The sequence below is a fragment of the Rhipicephalus microplus genome, chromosome 6, assembly GCF_043290135.1.
Source record: "Rhipicephalus microplus isolate Deutch F79 chromosome 6, USDA_Rmic, whole genome shotgun sequence".
Lineage (NCBI taxonomy): Eukaryota > Metazoa > Arthropoda > Arachnida > Ixodida > Ixodidae > Rhipicephalus > Rhipicephalus microplus.
In genome coordinates this window covers 116,186,789-116,205,647 of record NC_134705.1, presented here as the reverse complement: position 1 = coordinate 116,205,647, position 18,859 = coordinate 116,186,789, and the positions used below count along the sequence as shown (strand labels likewise).

The following is an 18,859-nucleotide window of genomic DNA, read 5'->3' as shown; positions in this document are numbered from 1 at the left end:
ACTACCTAGACCGATTTTCTTGCAGCAAGATGGCACAAGAAGTACTCAACGAAACAATGCGTAAATGGTAGCAATGTTGTGTCTGTGATGTTGGTTCCAGATAAAATTGAAACAGTTGTGAAATCATACACGCTTGCGACTACACGTCCTGTGAGCATGCATACGCGTGTTATACGTTCATCTGTTTTATAATTCAATGTCATATAAAGTCGTAATTCACTGACGCAACAATTTCTGTGTTTTATGTCAAGCCAGAAAGTCTTTACGATGGCTGCTGCATCATAGTAAGCACTAATTCTTTAATCGCACCGCATGCGCATGCGCTATTGTGTTCTACAAAAAGCGTGGACATTCGATTCAGTATTTCTTGCCACTGTCACATGCATATAGACAAAACAAAACAATCGCAACGTTTACTCATAGGTTTCGCTATCTTCACGTTGTTACCACTGTCTTCATACTGTCTATGTATTGTTATTATTATAGCACACGAAGACCAATCTTGGCAGCATTTATATTTGCTACTTTTCCCCATTATAATCACAAGCATTTCGGAGTATTAGGTATCAAAACTCACAAGTAAAATAAATCTACTTGCCGTATCAATGATCCCGTCCTGATTCTTAACTTACCAAATTGTTTTCACAGAGATTCTGAAAAATATATTATTTCCGCGTTGCTTTATAACAATTTCTTATTCAGAACCTTCACACACACACACACACACACATATATATATATATATATATATATATATATATATATATATATATATATATATATATATATCTATTTGGCTGGTTTTGGTAAGTAATAACAACATTATATTTATTTGCATCTATATTTTGTTTCAGTGCTGGGTACGTGGTTCGAACTGAGGATTAAAAATTCTTCATTAGCCCAAGAACCCGAGCCAATGTGCACAAAACTTTACCAGGAGTTTTCTAGCAGTCAAAATACCACGTATACCTACACGTCTGCGTGTCAGTGCTTATCCAGTTACATAAATATTTGAAAAGAAGTACCCAATCTGCAAGAATTTTCAGAAAAAGTGGCATTTTCAGACCCAGTGATACTAAAATACCGAGGAGATTGGTACCTGGTACCTCAGTGAGCTCAAGAAATAAAATAAGATTTTATAAGCTCTTCATTCTTTTGTAAATTATCAAAGTTTAATGGCAGGATCAATATATATTCTGCTTATTTGTGTCATAAACTGTCAATTTCTGGCCCAGCTGCCGCCAGGATCCCCCCAGAGATCAGGCCGAGACGCCCAGCAACACCCCCATACTCGTGCGAAGTTCGGCCATGACAACCGGTTGCTTCCGTTCTCACATACCACCTTAGCACGGTGCTACTGCACTATATATTCCACGTCCTCAGCACATTAAGGCCCGTATTCACAAATGCTCCTTCACTCAAGGGCTCCCCTCGACTTGACGAAGTCAAGGTGGAGCGTGCTCCTCCACTCAAGGGGCCGCTGCGTTTCATGAACGCTCCTCGACACTTCCTTCGCCAAGGGAGGCCTTGGAAATGCTCCCTTCACTTGAGTGAACTGCATGCGCCGAGAAAAGCGCCTGATAACGAGAGTATTCGCAATTGTGGTTAAGAATTGCCTATCTATGTACATTAAGAGAACGCCTTTTCTAGTTATTCTTTTTCTAAATTGACATTAGAGCAAAATACGTGCATTTAGAGTGGTAGTGTTGTTTCCCTAAGCCTTGTGCTGATAGAGTTAGCGAAACCCTCCTTCAAGTCTGGCAACGGTCGAACCCAGGCAGCTGAACGAACAGCTCATGGCATTTCGTCTGCTTCTCAACGTGTCTACCTTCTTAGTTTATTTTGTCTTGTATGCGTCTAATAATTCCAAATCATATTTGCGGTAGTGTTTGCGTGTGTGTCGTTTGAGAGCCTACTTTCGCCGGGGAGACTAACGAACTACGTGAGTGATGACAGGAAGCGCAATAGATGGTTTGTTGCTTTGTTTACTTTCGCTTTACTGAGAAACTTCTGATCACTAATGTAGCCACAGAATGTATAACGCGGTGGAATGAGTATTTTTTACTATATATCACAGTATAGGCGTGCTTTCAGCATTCACCACCGCATTATGTATAGGGAATAATCGTACGTAAATTCGTTCTCGCTACGGGAGTACGTGCACAGTTCCTAATTTCAGGGGCCTGTGCAATGTTTATTTTTCTCATTTACTGCGAATTTTACCGTGGCGCTTTCGTAGTTGTTCCTCTGCGTATAAAAGGAAATTTGAAAGACATTGCTTGCAACTGATATTCATGGTTATACCAGGGTCGAGTTAAAAACTAGGCATGTTATACTCGTGGCTGAGCGTTCGAATTAGACTGCTACGCAAGTTAAGAAAAACGATCGTGTGCCTTTTTTTCCCTATTGCGAAAAATACTTTTTAAAGTTGTTTGCTTCATTCAGTAACATATATAGTCTGTTAAACAGGGGCTGGTGTGTGTGTGTGTGTGTGTGTGTGTGTGTGTGTCAACTTTCACATTTTAAACTTCCAAGGAATAAGGTATTGTTTTCGCATTGTTTTCTATTTACCCTGCATTTGTGGATGCGTCTAATTTGACAGATTTGCATAAAAGTAATCTTCAAATTCGTGTAGCTTCTGTCTCCAAGTTCACACAGCGGCAACGTCTTAAATTTTCTTCCCGTCTCCTTCATCTGCATGCTCCGAAGCACAATCGTTAGTGCATGATGGACCTTCGCAGTATTGTTTTGGATTTTATTTGCAATATAACTACTGGAAATACCTGTTCAAAAGGATCATGGTGTGTGTTCTGCACTCCACAACCCCGGCACAACATAAGCTATAGGGGAGGTTTTATTTTTTGGAAATCACAAAATTGAAGCTGCGTCTGACTTTTGGCGCTGTTCTGTTTTAAAAACTATCCTGTGGGTTCTCTCAACCTTCGAGAAAGTGTCGTCAAGAGCAGCGTATAATATTCTGCTGATTTATTGAAGACCAGTGCAACAAAGCGGCGAAAAATGCTCAGGAGTATTGCAGTCAACGTGGATACATCTGGTCAGAACCCTGTAAAACAAAAATATCCGCTATTGATGCATCATTAGCAAGTCTACCAGTTAGAACCACGCCATCTCAGTTCCGTGGAAGAGGAGTAGTGCTGCTTTATATAAAACAAGTTTATTTTCCTAGAACTGCTTTCCTGTAGAATCGGAGAAGTGGTTTTTGCAGTCCTGTCTCATCATGAAAATACAAACACGACGATAATTATGTATTGATAAAAGAACAAAACAAGAGTTGTGAAGGGCAAATGGACCTTTATTACACGTGGCTGATGAGGAGCAACGTGGCAAACATAAGAATGCAAATGAAAAGTGTTCATCAGTCAAACATATGCAACCTTCACACTGTAAAGATAAAGTACGAGCTCTGAGGAAATCATAAACACGATTAACGAAGTAGAAGACACCATAGCGCGCCTAATGCAGTGTAGCTGCACGCGTTCACTGCTGTTTTTGTGATTTTGTATACAGTCGTGCAAACTCTGCAATGCATTGATAATACGGCAGATTCTAGGAGGCCTTTTCTCTGTGTTCTTCTGTCGGCAGCTGGTCCCCTGCACAAAAGAGGCAAGAAATAATTTTAGAAAAACGTAATAGCTTGAATACAAAAGCCGCATTTTTCTTTAATTCTAGCTGTGCACACATTCATTAGTATGTCTCGCGTTCAAGAACAGACATGCTTCAAGTATTGAACTTTGACTATTTTGACACATGTTTGGCTCAGGCACTTGGGCAGCTGAGCAGGCATATGGGTATATAATTTCATTATCTAATTGCGCGAATCAGTGCCATAGCCAGCAATTCTTCTTCAGGGGGTAGAATTGGGGTAAATTAAAAAAACAATCTCATTATGTATCTGCTGTACTTATATTTCATATGTTTGTGTTTTCATACGACACTCGACACCCTTTTGCGTATATGCAGGTTTCACGGAGCATGATCATCTGCTTGATCCCCTAAATGTGTACTTGGTTGTTCATTGGTATTGTGAGCTGCATAGACACTGTATAAAAAAGCAATTTTTCACGCGTAGTAGCTACAGCAGCACACTCATTGCACCCAGTGTATTGTGTTGTGCTTTTCTTAAACTGTCTTTAATAGTAATCTGACCGAAGCAGCAAAAAAATAAAAAAAAACGCAGGAGAACTTACCTTCTCATTGGTATAGATGGTCGCCTAACGGAGGTGTGCTTCGTCGTAAATTTTGGCTAGCGCAGCAAAGGTTCACCGGAGAGGAAGCCACTCCGGTGAACCCAGCGCATCAAAAGTTTGCTATGCCGCTTGCTTGTCAAGCTTTCGCACCACGCTTGAACTGAAGCGGTGTGCGAGCTTCATCAAAACACTTCTAAGCACTGGAATCCGCAGTAAGTCATGGAGCACTCGCACGAAGCGTATACGCACACCCGAAGGCAGGTAATCCACTGGCTTATTCACGAAACGCAACACATCACGGCACTGGTGAGTGCTCCTTTTGACACCACGCCCGCTTGTCCCGGCGCCACAGTAGCCGTTGCTGAACCGTTCGAAGACAGCTCCGTAGTAAACGCGCACCGTCATTGTCGAAAGAACGCGGCGGTGGCAGCCTACTTAATCAAGAAACGCCGTCAAAGTGAGACGGGCCCCGCCGTGGACGCGATGCTGGCGCAAATATTTCACTCGAGGGACGATTCAAGATAGCTCGATCGCTTCTTCACAATCTCGAGGAAACGCCCAAGATTTTTTCAAGTGAAGGACGCGTTTCAAGTGAAGGGCGGTTTGTGAATAGGAAAACGCCACTTAAGGAGCGTTTCGAGTGAAGGGTCGAGTGGAGAAGCGTTTGTGAATACGGGCCTTAGGCCCGTATTCACAAACGCTCCTTCACTCAAGGGCTCCCCTCGACTTGACGAAGTAAAGGTGGAGAGTGCTCCTCCACTCAAGGGGCCGCTGCGTTTCATGAACACTCCTCCACACTTCCTTCGCCAAGGGAGGCCTTGGAAATGCTCCCTTCACTTGAGTGAACTGCATGCGCCGAGAAAAGCGCCTGATAACGAGAGTATTCGCAATTGTGGTTGAGAGTTGCCTATCTATGTACATTAAGGGAACGCCTTGTCTAGTTATTATTTTTTCTAAATTGACATTACAGCAAAATACGTGCATTTAGAGTGGTAGTGTTGTTTCCCTAAGCCTTGTGCTGATAGAGTTAGCGAAACCCTCATTCAAGTCTGGCAACAGTCGAACCCAGGCAGCTGAACAAACAGCTGAAGACATTTCGTCTGCTGCTGAACGTGTCCAGCTGCTTAGTTTATTTTGTCTTGTATGCGTCTATTAATTGCAGTTTATATTTACGGTAGTGTTCGCGTGTGTGTCGTTTGAGAGCCTAATTTTGCTGGGGTGACTAACGAACTACGTGAGTGATGACAGGAAGCGCAATAGATGGTTTGTTGCTTTGTTTGCTTTCGCTTTACTGAGAGCCGTCTTATCACTAATGTAGCAACCGAATATATAATGCGGTGAATTGAGTATTTTTTACTATATATCACAGTATGTTGGCGTGCTTTTAGCATTCACCACCGCATTATATATAAGGATTACTCGTGCGTAAGTTCGTTCTCGCTACGGCAGTACGTGCACAGTTCCTAATTTCAGGGGCCTGTGCAATGTTTATTTTTCTCATTTACTGCGAATTTCACCATGGCGCTTTCGTAGTTGTTCCTCTGCGTATAATAGGAAATTTGAAAGACATTGCTCGCAACTGATATTCAAGGTTATACCTGGGTAGCGTTAAAAACTAGGCATGTTATACTCGTGGCTGAGCGTTCGAATTGGACTGCTACGCAAGTTAAGAAAAGCGATCATGTGCCTTTTTTTCCCTATTGGCGAAAAATACATTTTAAAGTTGTTTTCTTCATTTAGTAACATATATAGTCGGTTAACAGGGACTGGTGTGTGTGTGTCAACTTTAACATTCTAAGCTTCCAAGGAATAAGTTATTGTTTTTGCATTGTTTTTCTATTTGCCCTGCATTTGTGGATGCGTCTAATTTGACAGATTTGCATAGAAGTAACCTTTAAATTTGTGTAGCTTCCGTCTCCAAGTTCACACAGTGGCAACGTCTTAAATGTTTTTCCCGTCTCGTTCATCTGCATGCTCAGAAGCACAATCGTTAGTGCATGAATGACCTTCGCACTAATGTTTTGGATTTTATTTGCAATATAACTACTGGAAATACCTGTTGAAAAGGATCGTGGTGTCTGTGCTGCATTCCAAAGCCCCGGCACAACATAAATATAGGGGATGTTTTATTTTTTTGGAAGTCATAAAATTGAAGCCGCGTCTCATTTTGTGCGCTGTTCTGTTTTAAAAAATATCCTGTGGGTTCTCTCAACCTTCGAGAAAGTGTCGTCAAGAGCAGCGTATATTATTATGCTGATTTATTGAAGACCAGTGCCACAAAGCGGTGAAAAGTTCTCAAGGGTATTGCAGTCATCGCGGATACATCTGGTCAGAACCCTGTAAATAAAATATCCGCTATTGCTGCATCATTAGCAAGTCTACCAGTTAGAACCACGCCATCTCAGTTCCGTGGAAGAGGAATGCTGCTTCTTCATATAAAACATGTTTAATTTCCTAGAACTGCTTTCCTGTAGAATCGGAGAAGTGGTTTTTGCAGTCCGGTCTCATCATGAAAAGACAAACACGACGATAATTATGTATTGATAAATGAACAAAAGAGAGGTTGTGAATGGCAAATGGACCTTTATTACATGTGACTGATAAGGAGCAACGTGGCAAACATAAGAATGCAAATGCAAAAAGTTCATCAATCAAACATATGCAACCTACATATTGTAAAGATAAAGTACGAGCAGGAGGACATCATAAATAAGATTAAGGAAGTAGACACCATAGCGCACCTAGTGCAGTGTAGCTGCACGCATTCACTGCTGTTTTTGTGCTTTTGTATACAGTCGTACAAACTCTGCAATGCATTGATAATACGGCAGATTCTAGGCGTCCTTTTCTCTGTGTTCTTCTGTCGGCAGCTGGTCCCCTGCACAAAAGAGGCAAGAAATAATATTAGAAAAACGTAATAGCTTGGATACAAAAGCCGCATTTTTCTTTAATTCTAGCAGTGTACACATTAGTATGTCTCGCGTTCAAGAACAGACATGGTTGAAGTATTGAGCTTTGACTATTTTGACACATGTTTGGCTCAGGCACTTGAGCAGCAGACCAGGCATATGGGTATATAATTTCATTATCTAATTGCACGAATCAGTGCCATAGCCAGCAATTCTTCTTCGGGGGGTAGGCATGGGGTTAAATAAAAAAAAACAATCTCATTATGTATCTGCTGTATTTATATTTCATATGTTTGCGTTTTCATACGACACTGGACGCACTTTTGCGTACATGCAGGTTTAACAGAGCATGATCATCTGCTTGATCCCCTAAATGTGTACTTGGTTGTTGATTGGTATTGTGAGCTGCATAGACACTGTATAAAGAAGCTATGTTTCACGCGTAGTAGCTACAGCAGCACACTGATTGCGCCCAATGTATTGTGTTGTGCTCTTCTTAAACTGTTTTTAATAGTAATCTGACCGAAGCAGGAAAATAAATTAAAAAAACACAGAAGAACTTCCCTTCTCATTGGTATAGATGGTCGCCTAACGGAGGTGTGCGTCGTCGTAAATTTTGGCTAGGGCAGCAAAGGTTCACCGGAGAGGAAGCCACTCCGGTGAACCCAGCGCATCAAAAGTTTGCTATGCCCCTTGCTTGCCAAGCTTTCGCACCACGCTTGAACTGATGCGGTGTGCGAGCTTCATCAAAACACTTCAAAGCACTGGAATCCGCAGTAAGTCATGAGCACTCGCACGAAGAGTATACGCACACCCGAAGGCAGGTAATCCACTGGCTCATGCACGGAACGCAACACATCACGGCACTGGTGAGTGCTCTTTTGACACCACGCCCGCTTGTCCCGGCGCAACAGTAGCTGTTGCTGAACCGTTCGAAGACAGCTCCGTAGTAAACGCGCACCGTTATTGTCGAATGAACGCGGCGGTGGCAGCCTACTTGATCGAGAAACGCCGTCAAAGTGAGACGGGCTCCGCCATGGACGCAATGCTGGCGCAAATATTTCACTCGAGGGACGATTCAAGGTAGCTCGATCGCTTCCTTGACAATCTCGAGGAAACGCTCAAGATTGTTCCAAGTGAAGGAAGCGTTTCAAGTGAAGTGCGGTTTGTGAATGGGAAAACACCACTTAAGGAGCGTTTCGAGTGAAGGCTCGAGTGGAGGAGCGTCTGTGAATACGGGCCTTAGTCCCGTATTCACAAACGCTCCTTCTCTCGACCCTTCACTCGAAACGCTCCTTAAGTGGCGTTTTCGCATTCACAAACCGCCCTTCACTTGAAACGCTTCCTTCACTTGAGAAAATCTTGAGCGTTTCCTCGAGATTTCCAAGGAAGCGATCGAGCTACCTTGAATCGTCCCTCTATCCAAGTATCATGGCGGACTACGCGTCGTTCGTCGATTATGTTTTCCGCGTCGACGAGCTGTTTGGCGACGTGGACGACTGTGTAAGCATACCACGCCAACAATTGAGAGACCGGTTGAACCCCATGGAGCTCTTCACAGACAGTGAATTTCTCGCCCGCTATCGCTTCACCAAGAGCAGCGTGAAGAAGCTACTTGAGTGCTTGTCATTTGAGGAGAGCTGCAGCAATCGTGGCCACCCTCTTCCACCTGTGATGCAGCTTCTGATTACGCTGCGCTTTTATGGAGCGGGTACTTTTCAAGTAGTGATGGGCGACTTGGTGAATGTGTCTCCACCGACGGTGAGCCGCGTCATCGAACGTGTGTCACGGCTGATCGCGAAGCACTTGTTCCCGGCTGTCGTGAATTTCCCTAACTCCGATGACAGGTTCCGTGAGACGATGGTGGAATTCTACCGGATCGCCTAGTTTCCCGGTGTGACAGGGTGCATAGATTGCACCCACGTCCGTATCAAATCACCTGGTGGGCCGAATGGCGAAGTTTACCGCTACCGGAAGGGGTACTTCTCCATAAATGTTCAGGTAACTTGCTCAGTCTTCGCTGCTAACGTTGAAAGCTTTGCAGTACTTCTAAAATGTAGTAATTCAACATTAACATTGCACAAGGCATTCCATGGGCTGCATATTAGCAAAAAAAACTTCATGGTAGATAATTCTATTATAAAACCCCGTGCATGCTATTGTAACAACGTGGCGTATTTTTATTATTTAGCTTAGCTTGTTTGCAACCCAGTAAAGCTGTATTCACAAGAAAGACCAAAGCGCGATTTAAACCCATGGATTGCTTGCTACAACACCAAACATCACATGTTATCTCGCGGTCCTCTTTCAGTCCGCGCTAAGCAATTCGCGAGATGAGCGAGCAGGCCCAGGTCTCATTTGCAATGCTATAGGTGGAGTGGAAGGGGGGGACTGAAGTTTTTGGTTGCAGTGGTAATTCACCCCTCTCGTGCGAGTGCTGGCTGCGAAGCGATCCGAATGGCGTCACATATATTCCATGAGTGTTTCGTCTGCGATGACGCCTGTCCCGTGAATGCAGCTGATATTGGCCCACAAATGGAATAGCTTTAAATTTTTACGACGGTAGCTTTGCACTTTGAAACATAAGTGAATACTACTGCACTGAAACAAGATCATGCAGGCATTAAGTAGGTTCGTAGTAGACGGCTGCTTCAGCACAAAAACACAGTATAACATGTATTGCATTTTCGATAGGTGATTGCAGGACCAAAGCTACAATTATACGACGTCGTTTCGAGCTGGCCGGGATCAGTGCATGACAGTCGTATTTTCGACAACAGTAGTGCACGTGTTCTGTACGAGAAAAAACGAGTACCGGGTATCCTACTTGGCGATGCCGGATACCGCTGCACGTCTTTCCTCATGACACCGATGTCTGACCCGCCACCGGACAGCCCTGAGAGCCGGTTAGTACGCCTGTATAACCCTTTAACTTTCATCTCCAGAACGAAACGTGTACGTGTGTGCTACCTATCGCGCTTGAAGTCTTTTATTACAATAAGCGTGGTACATGTATCGTTTTTGGTGCCCTGAATATATCCCACGTTACAATAGAATCGGCATATAAGCAGCAACAGTTTTGACTAGCGGCCTGGCTATAATACTCAAGTGTATCGTTTAAAAATTGTTGGTTCATACAGTATTACGACATTGATTTCTTTGCATAGGTATCAAGCAGCTCACATGCGCTCTAGAAACACGATCGAGCGGGCCTTTGGCGTGTGGAAACGTCGCTTCCCGTGTTTAGACATGTGGCTACAAAACTTGGCGGAGCACTCCGCCGTCATTACAACGGCCTGTGCTGCCCTACACAACCTTGCAGTCCTAAGGCAAGACGCGGAACCACCACCTGTGTTTATCCCACAACATTTAAGGCGGCAGCAGCCTGATGTGGCGAACCAAGCCGACACCCTACTCGGATCTCGATGCCGAATGCGGCTGATTACTCGTGCATTTACCTCGCCTAATGAATAAATTGTGTAACATGTTCTTTTGAGTAGACCAACAACCTCAGATTGGGAAATCTATGCATGTTCAAATACGGGTGCATGCTGAAAAGTTCCTGAATTCGCCACGTTTTAGGTTTTCTTTTCATCCTTGCTGGCTCGCAACAATAAATATTTTTTATCACACATGGAGCTGTTGCAGATGTCTTTTGAATAAAAGCATCAGGTGTGTGAGATTGCACGCATGCTTTATTTTTGTTCCGGCTGGGTTTCTACGCGCTGCTGCTGCTGTTTTTTCTGTAATTCAAAAAGGAGCTTCTGGCGCTCGATGTTGAAGCGCCATTTTTGCTGCTCCAGCTGCTGCTCTAACAGCTGCACTTGCATTTTATGCAGCTCCTGCTCCCGCTGCCCTTGCATCCTGTGCATTTTTCGTTGGTGCAAGAGCTGCTGCTTACGCAAGCGCAGCTCCAGGGCATGCAGCTGTGTCTTGCGCTGCTCATCATTTTTCAGGGCCTCCATTCGGGCCGTAGCTTCTGGGGCGAGCACACGCTCTATGGCTGCTAGGCGGCTTCGCGTTGATTTCGGCCGTGGGCGTTCTCCTGCACTAACTGAATTTTCTCCATTTTCTTCTGGAGCTGCTGCTGCTGTTCGTGACTCCTCGTTTCCAGGAGCAACTACTGCCAAGGTGTCAGAGGGACAGCTTGCGCAAGCACCTTCCGTGGGTGGCTGTGTAGTATGAGGTCCAGGGAAACCAGCACCCTCGCTCGATCGCAGTTGTGGCTGAATTGTCTCGTCTGCACACACACAATACAATTGCATGAGGTAGGGAAACGTAACACGTGTAAGCATTGTCAGCATGACTGTTATATGCGGCTGCAAGTATAAATACAAGCACGTTTTATATCACGCATCAGGCCTGAAAGTAAAAGAGAAGTGTGGCAATTTATCCGGGTCATGTCTGGCCTGTTACTTGCACACATAATTCATAATACTGTTCTGTCCAACCTCAATATCGCTATGGCAGTAGCTAAGAGACCTTTACTGCGGAATACCTCAGCAGCTTTTTATTTAAAATAACTTTACCCACATCCTTTTTCTGAAGTGTGTGATATACGTTAACCACATATTTCTTGCAAAAGGCAGGCTTAATTTTACATAAAACTGTAGAAATAACTTATCTTCAATATTCCTGTTTTATTTTAGTCACACAACCCGAGAAGCCATGTCGCCAGCACTTTTATAGTTGCATGCAGTTGGGCCGTATGACTAGCGGTGCCTGTGCTCCCGATGTCGGCAAACCCATAGCTCTTGGTGACTCCAACAGCTGGCCATGGCATGAAATTGGTTGTGTCTGCACATACAAAAGAAGCAGAACTGGTGCTCTGCTGGCATGCGACGTAATCAGAAAAGCCTCTTTATGGTAGAGGCACAAATATTTGTGTGTTTGCATGCTTCTACGTGAACACGCGACATTTTTAACAAATCAATACGTGATGAAAATATAAAAAGTAATAACAGTTGTAAATATGAAAATAGTGTGAGCTGGTGGCATGCAACACCGTCACTCTGCAAACATACAAGCCCCTTACCAGTAATCACACATGGTGACAGATACTTCATGTGCATGCATACGGTATCAGACACAAACACAATAAAGAAAGCGACTGTCCTTCACGAATATGAGCTTCAGTTGTAGCAAAAATATTGATTCAATTGGCGAATTCTATCCCTGGCAAATCAAGAGTACTAGCTCGTGGGCTAGTCAGCCTCTTGCTGCCGGGAAGTGGCGCTGGGAAAAGGGCATCTACACACATAAGCAAAGTTGAAATACAATTCCAAAGTTGGGCTTATTATAAGGCCACCCATGATGTGAAATGTATGTGTCACACAAGTACTTGCTGAACCACGTCAAATTATTCTAGGAACGTTTTAAAAGAGTATTAGCAGGCTTATTACATAGCATTACTTTCTGTTAACAACATGGCATGTTCTTGTAATGAGAATGAGAATTATTTGTACACGTAAATTTTAGTAAAATGTATATGCAAATGGTAGGAACAGAGGCATTAGTCACAAAACAAAACAACATTGAAACGCAACACCTCCCACATTGTATACATGAGAAAGTTGATGCAATATAGCAGCACGACCGTTCCTACATCTGACAGTTTTTGCCCATTCGTCTTTTACCAAGCAGCTCTTCCGTGTTGTCTTGGCTACCAGTGAGCATGCTCTCGAAAATCCGCGACGGCGATAAAGAAAGCACTGGCTGATCGAGGTGGACTCCATCGCTGTCATAAGGGTTCTGGAGCCGTGTCCCCATGTGTGATGCCGCCGCTCCAACTAGCGCCAATGAGGGGCTCATTGGCCGGCAGGTAGATGGCCCGCCCCCTAAGGTGCGAAAATGTTGTTACGTGGATACATTGAAATTTCAAGTGACAGCACAAAGAAAGTGCTTAAGGAAGACAACGCATATGCGAGAGAAATAGGCAGCGAAAATTTATGGTACACAGATAACTATTTAATGTACTACTACTACTACTACTCATTCATTTATTTATTCATCATACTTTACAAAGCCCAATACGGAATTGAGTAAGAGGGGCTAGTACAAAGTAAATAAAGAAATATACATCAGTAAATACAAGAAAAGAAATTAAGAGAAAAAACTGTACAGTGATACTAAGTTCGAGAAAAAATTGTGTCCTGCAAAAATACAGAAATACTGACAAAGAAACCAAAACTTGCACCTATATATAATATATATGTATATAGAGTGCAAAGCACGTTCAAACTGAGCAAAAGCATTTCTTAATTCATAATGAAATGACACACTTGCCACCCGGTGGCGAAAAAAAGTGCAGGAAGATTTTGCCGACAAAAAAAAAAAAGAACGGTGACGACGTGATGCTATTTAAAAAAATGTTTCTGCAAGCGAAAAACCGTCACCTCCTTCCCCTGAAAGAAAACCCTGTGCACGCCTATGATTCGCACAATTCTTGCAGGTACACATTTATTTACGACATATAATTCAGAGCGGAACCTATGCCCTTATTAGGGCGTTTTCGGATAGCTTACGCAAGAGACGCAATTTGAAAACTCATATATGACCCCCATACGCAAACGCTACGACCACGAGGCCTGCTAACTTAGTGCTATTCGAAACTCCCCGATTACAGTTGTAAACAAACGTAAACTTACCTGTGGCATACAAGTTTCGCTTTTGTTCTGACTGCTTCTTCTTCAACTTGGACTTTTCATTGTCCCACAACTTACGCAGCTGTGCCACCGTAACGCGACGAATGCCTGGTTGGCTGTTGTATTCGCTCGACAGTTTTTCCCAGGCACTGTCCTTAGCGCGCTTGGTGAGCGCGTCAGTTCTCTTGTTTTCGATAACTGCCTTGTGCCGCGTCACCAGATTGACAAGCAGTTCACGCTCCTCACGCGTGAACACGAACCGCGTTGCGGTGGTCTTCCTGCCGTCACGCGCGACGCCACCGTCATCGTTGAAAGACATTGCACCATTCGTCACTACGGCACCACGACACGAGGTGCAACAAAACTTCGTTCACACGTGCAAACGAGTCTTCGCAAAACCGGCATCTAATCCTGGTGGCTTCGGCTCTGGCGTGGCTTGGCTAATATGGTGCCGGCCTGATATCGAAACTAGCTTATAGTATTTGAAATCTCGCTTATTACTTCCACCGTATATACATTTTAATGACAGTCGACAATTTTTAACCTATCCAAAGTGTTTCAACCTAAATTTTTGTTATTTAATGTGGTATTTTATCACATACCCTCGCTACCAGATGCGTCTTGCGTAAGTCAAGTGAAGGAGCGTTTCTCGAGTAGGCCCTTGGCGAAGGAGCCCTCGAGTAGCGTTCATGAAACACATCGGCTCCTTGAGTGGAGGAGCACGCTCCGCCTTGACTTCGTCAAGTCGAGGGAAGCCCTTAAGTGAAGGAGCGTTTGTGAATACGAGCCTTAGGCTCTTTCACGTCATTCCAGGCATTGGTATCACTGGAGTTTACCCATTCTATCTTTTATGGCACAAGCGGTGTTTGTAATTGCTGTCGTCCCCTCTCTATGCATTTCCTGTGCTGTGCGTGGTCTTTCTTGGCCTCGCCCTTCTCCGCGACATCTGTGGTCTGCTCTTCGCGATACTCATATACTCCCTGTAATCTTCACAATCTCAGGACACCCCTGGCACCACTTGATATAGCTGAAACGCATCGGCCGATAACATGACCCAAGATGACCACAGCAGCCGACGCTCCACGCGTGCACAAGCCTTGGCTCACCATTATGGTAAGAAACTCAGAGTATTCTACGTGGATGCCTCCAGCCCTCACCACGGGGCTCAGTACATGGCCGTGGTCTTTCACCAAGACACTGCAGTAAACGCACCTACCTTCTGTGCAAAAGCATTACGCACGCGGAGGAGATCGCCATCGCGCTGGCCACCACAGATTGGCACTTGAGGGCAATTATCACTGACTCAAGGGGTGCCTGCCACAATATAGCACAGGGCTTCATTCCGCACCTAGCATACTAAATTTTGCGAAACAGCCAGAACCTAGGTGGCTCCACGCACCGAATGGTTATTTGGGCTCCATCTGATAAGGACCTCAATGGTAAGCATTCATCTAATGCCACTGACCATGTGGTCACTGTATGGGTGCCATCCTCATCCCCTTACGGTTCGCACCTCGAATCTAATTCTGCTTACATACTTAAAGACGGTTGCGCAGTTTTATTATATAGGCCTGAGAACTATCGCGATACCTGTATTGGCTTCACAAAGGTGGAGGAGTGAACCTCCCTTCGACTTGACACCAAAACATTATTGTGCCCGGCAATCCTAAAATACTTCCGCCCTGCTTTCACGGAGAAGTAGCCGTACTGCAAGAAAAATTTCTTAGGCCTTATCCACATGGTGAGAGCGTATCAGGAAACTCCCAACCTCACCTTTCTGCCCAACCCTTCTTTGAAGGAATGAAAGGCAGCCCTGTTCAGCTGCTCTGAACGGACGGCCCGTTGGGTTTTTGTTGTGCGCGTCTGGGCCCCGTCCGACGTCAATACGCTGCCGTGATGAGGTGGCCACCTAGTTTTTCCATGGGGCGGCCCAATTAGGGCTGATCCCCACCCTTCCTGTACACAACTTACAAAAATAAATGTTTTTCATCATCATAATCTTTTCCTCGGTCTCAGAACTCTTTGACCTCTTCTTCGGCAATCGCCATGGCGCAATCTTATGGCGTCAAAGAATTCATGTTCTCTGAGGTCACCGCGTACCGGGACAAGCCTCCATCGTAGTCACCTCCATTGTAGTCACCATCGTAGTCACCTGGAACCGCATGCTGTCTCGATAGCAACGTCAGCAGCTGGTGTCGAAGCAGAGTGTTGCGCTCAACAGAGCAGATCCGCAACCTGCCCAGCAAAACGGGCAAGCTCCTCGTGGGAACTAAAAAAAGTGTGAAAAGATATGGCCAAAAGTGACCCTAACTTCGCCATAGAACACGCGAAACCTTCACGGTTTTAGGACCCTGGGGACCCTCATAGCAAAAATCTCTTTCAACAGAGGCCCTTGTCCTAATATTCTGTTTGGGCGTCGAACTCGAATGGTACGCAGAAGTTATAATTACCTTGTGGGAACTGCGCGCACAAAGCAGAATGGCTTGGATTCAAAGTACAGTCCTCACGACACCACCTCTCTACTTCAGCCACTTACCCCCGTATTCACAGACGCTCCTTCACTCAAGGGCTTACCTCGACTTGACGAAATCAAGGCGGAACGTGCTCCTCCACTCAAGAAGCCGCAGCGTTTCGTGCATGCTCTTCCACATTTGCTTTGCCAAGGGAGGCCTTGGAAATGCTCTCTTTAATTGAGTGAGCTGCATGGTCCGAGAAAAGCGTCTAATAACGAGAGTACTCGAATTTGCGGTAAAAAATGCCTATATCTGCACAATAAACGAACGATTTTGTTAATTTTTCTTTTAAATGCAAAGCATTTCTTAGCGAACCTCAGCGACCTTGAACGTATCTATCTATCTATCTATCTATCTATCTATCTATCTATCTATCTATCTATCTATCTATCTATCTATCTATCTATCTATCTATCTATCTATGTATCTATCTATCTATCCATCTATCTAGCGACCTACAACTTTTAGCTCTCCTGGCCGTTTCAAAAAAGGTATCGATACCAAACTTGGTATGGCATAACATTTCTGCCTAATGAACACATTTGCTCAGTCGTAATATGAAAACCATTACTTCTATGTTATGAATGTCATAATATACATATCATGGTCCTGAAGCTCTTGCGGTGGTTTCGTTCACATGGCATGTTGCAAAACTAGTACGGTATGACATGATTGCATGCCGAACACAAGGAAGAGACCCTAACATGAAAATCTTGACTACTTGTCATGTAACAACATGACTACATGCCACAATAATGATGCACTAGTGGCCGTTTCGCTAGCTCCACATATACCAAATTTGGTATTACGTGACGCCAATGGATGACGAAGGTATGCGACTGGTGCAAACATAATAATGAGATGCATGTCATGCGAGAACATGACTACAAGCCACAGTGAAGGCGCCAATACATTTCGACGGGACGCGGTGTGTATGCTCGTTGGCGTTCATTTCGTCGCGTCACGCTGGCGTTACCGCGCCAGGCGCCGGTCCTGCCATACATAAAGTTTCTCAAAATTAACTAGAGGACACTCTTGCACTGCAATCGTTCAGCGACCATGGCACTGATGGTAGTACATAGTACACATATTTGCCTAGTCTTTGTACTTGCGGGTGGCGAATCGTACTTGTGGCTTCGTTTATTGCCATGTTCCGGTTTTGTTTTGAAAGAAAAATTGACCCCTTTTGAAATTCGTGAGCCAATTTTGAAAGTAAGTCTAAAAAAATTAAATGGTGAAGCGCAACTGCTGAACATTTGCTAATACTTGTTTCGTAAGAAAACAGCTCCAAGCCACACGAACAAACACGGAGCCAAAAGCTGGCCAGAAGTACAAATATTAGACAAATGTGTGTACTACCCATCTTTCTCATGCTCGCTGAAGCGCCGTGCGTTGCAGCTTCCTTAGACACTAGCGCCAGAGTTCCCTCTAGTAAGTATTGCAGGAAACTGTATGCTGCCATATACTCTCAGGCGCACGCCGCGCTGCGTTGCTTTGGCGCATGCGCGTTTTAGCACGTCCGGCTTCCCTCCGTCACGAAAAGAGGGAGACACAGTGTTGTCTTGATAATGCGTTGGCGCGAAACGCAGCAAGTCGCATTTCACGCCGGTTGCCGTCAGGCCACACCGACAGACGCTAGTCGCGCCTGACGTCAGATTATGTAGTGCTCACGTTTTGCTAACGTAGCATCGCTTTGCCCAGCGTGCGCGCGCGTCAACGCTACATTGGAGTATAGTGGGCCCTTCATGATGCGCTCGCGGTCGTTTTGCTGACTCCGCATAAAAAATTGACATTACTTGACGTCAATGAATGACGAAATATGTGACTGGTGCAAACATGATTATTCTGACACGCGTGTCGTGTAAGAACATGACAACATAGCACACTCATAACATGCTCACGTGCGTTCCGCTAGCTCCACATGTACTAAAATTGTTATCACGTCGCGTAAATAGATGACGAAGGCAAACGACACATCTAAAAATGATAATCATAACACCGAAGTCATGTATGGCATCATTTACTGCGGCTCGTAACGTCGTGCTGATTTTGATGTTACATATGAAAATTTCTCATTCGTACTTCACATATCATCGATTCTTACTATACGTGGGATCAGCTATTTTTTATATATATTGACTATACAACAAAATACATGCATTTTGAGTAGTAGCGTGGCTTTCGTAAGCCTTGATCCGGTAGAGTTCGCGAAACCATCGCTTCAAGTCTGGCAACATTCGCACTTTGGCAGCTGAACCAACAGCTCCTGGCGTTTTGCCTGCTGCTGAACGTTTCTAGGTGCTTAGTTTAGTTCGTCTCGTAGGTGTCTAATAATTAAAGTTTATATTATACGCGAAGCATTTTTTGGTGAACTTCGGTGACTGAGCGTATCAATTTATCTATCTATTCGCCTACGACTTTTGCTCTCCTGGCAGGGAGAACGCTATGAGCGTGCAACGAGAGCGGACGCACGTTGCATCGGCTCCCGCTCTATTCATGAGGACCGGTGGAACCCTGCTTCGCACTTCATGAAGATTGATTTTATCGTCTTTGTAACATCGTTCTGCACTAGAAGACACCTCTCT

The 18,859-nt window shown here is 44.5% G+C and overlaps 1 protein-coding gene and 1 long non-coding RNA gene across 3 annotated transcripts in view; one reads left to right on the top strand and one right to left on the bottom strand.

Annotated features, from left to right (window-relative positions):
* LOC142765436 (uncharacterized) overlaps window positions 1-1,150 on the top strand; it is a 60,708-nt gene extending 59,558 nt beyond the window's left edge. For both annotated transcript variants that reach the window (XR_012884248.1, XR_012884247.1), the window contains one exon: window positions 855-1,150. This is a non-coding gene — a long non-coding RNA (uncharacterized LOC142765436). The remainder of the gene's footprint in view (window positions 1-854) is intronic.
* A 9,662-nt stretch (window positions 1,151-10,812) lies between these two features.
* LOC142761772 (uncharacterized) lies at window positions 10,813-14,125 on the bottom strand. Its single transcript, XM_075867800.1, has 4 exons — window positions 13,765-14,125; window positions 12,754-12,954; window positions 11,771-11,914; window positions 10,813-11,357 (listed from the first exon to the last, which is right to left on the bottom strand). The coding sequence occupies exons 1-4, from the start codon at window positions 14,078-14,080 to the stop codon at window positions 10,813-10,815; spliced, it is 1,206 nt and encodes a 401-aa protein (XP_075723915.1). The 5' UTR covers window positions 14,081-14,125.
* Window positions 14,126-18,859: the final 4,734 nt, after the last annotated feature.

Bases quoted from the DNA above. Each gene is read 5' to 3' on its own strand.
- LOC142761772 (XM_075867800.1), bottom strand. From the start codon at position 14,080: ATGTCTTTCAACGATGACGGTGGCGTCGCGCGTGACGGCAGGAAGACC. The intron at 12,955-13,764 runs GTAAGTTTACGT...TTCGCACCTTAG, and splicing joins GCGAAACTTGTATGCCACAG to GGGGCGGGCCATCTACCTGC. The intron at 11,915-12,753 runs GTAAAAGACGAA...TTGTATGTGCAG, and splicing joins CAACACGGAAGAGCTGCTTG to ACACAACCAATTTCATGCCA.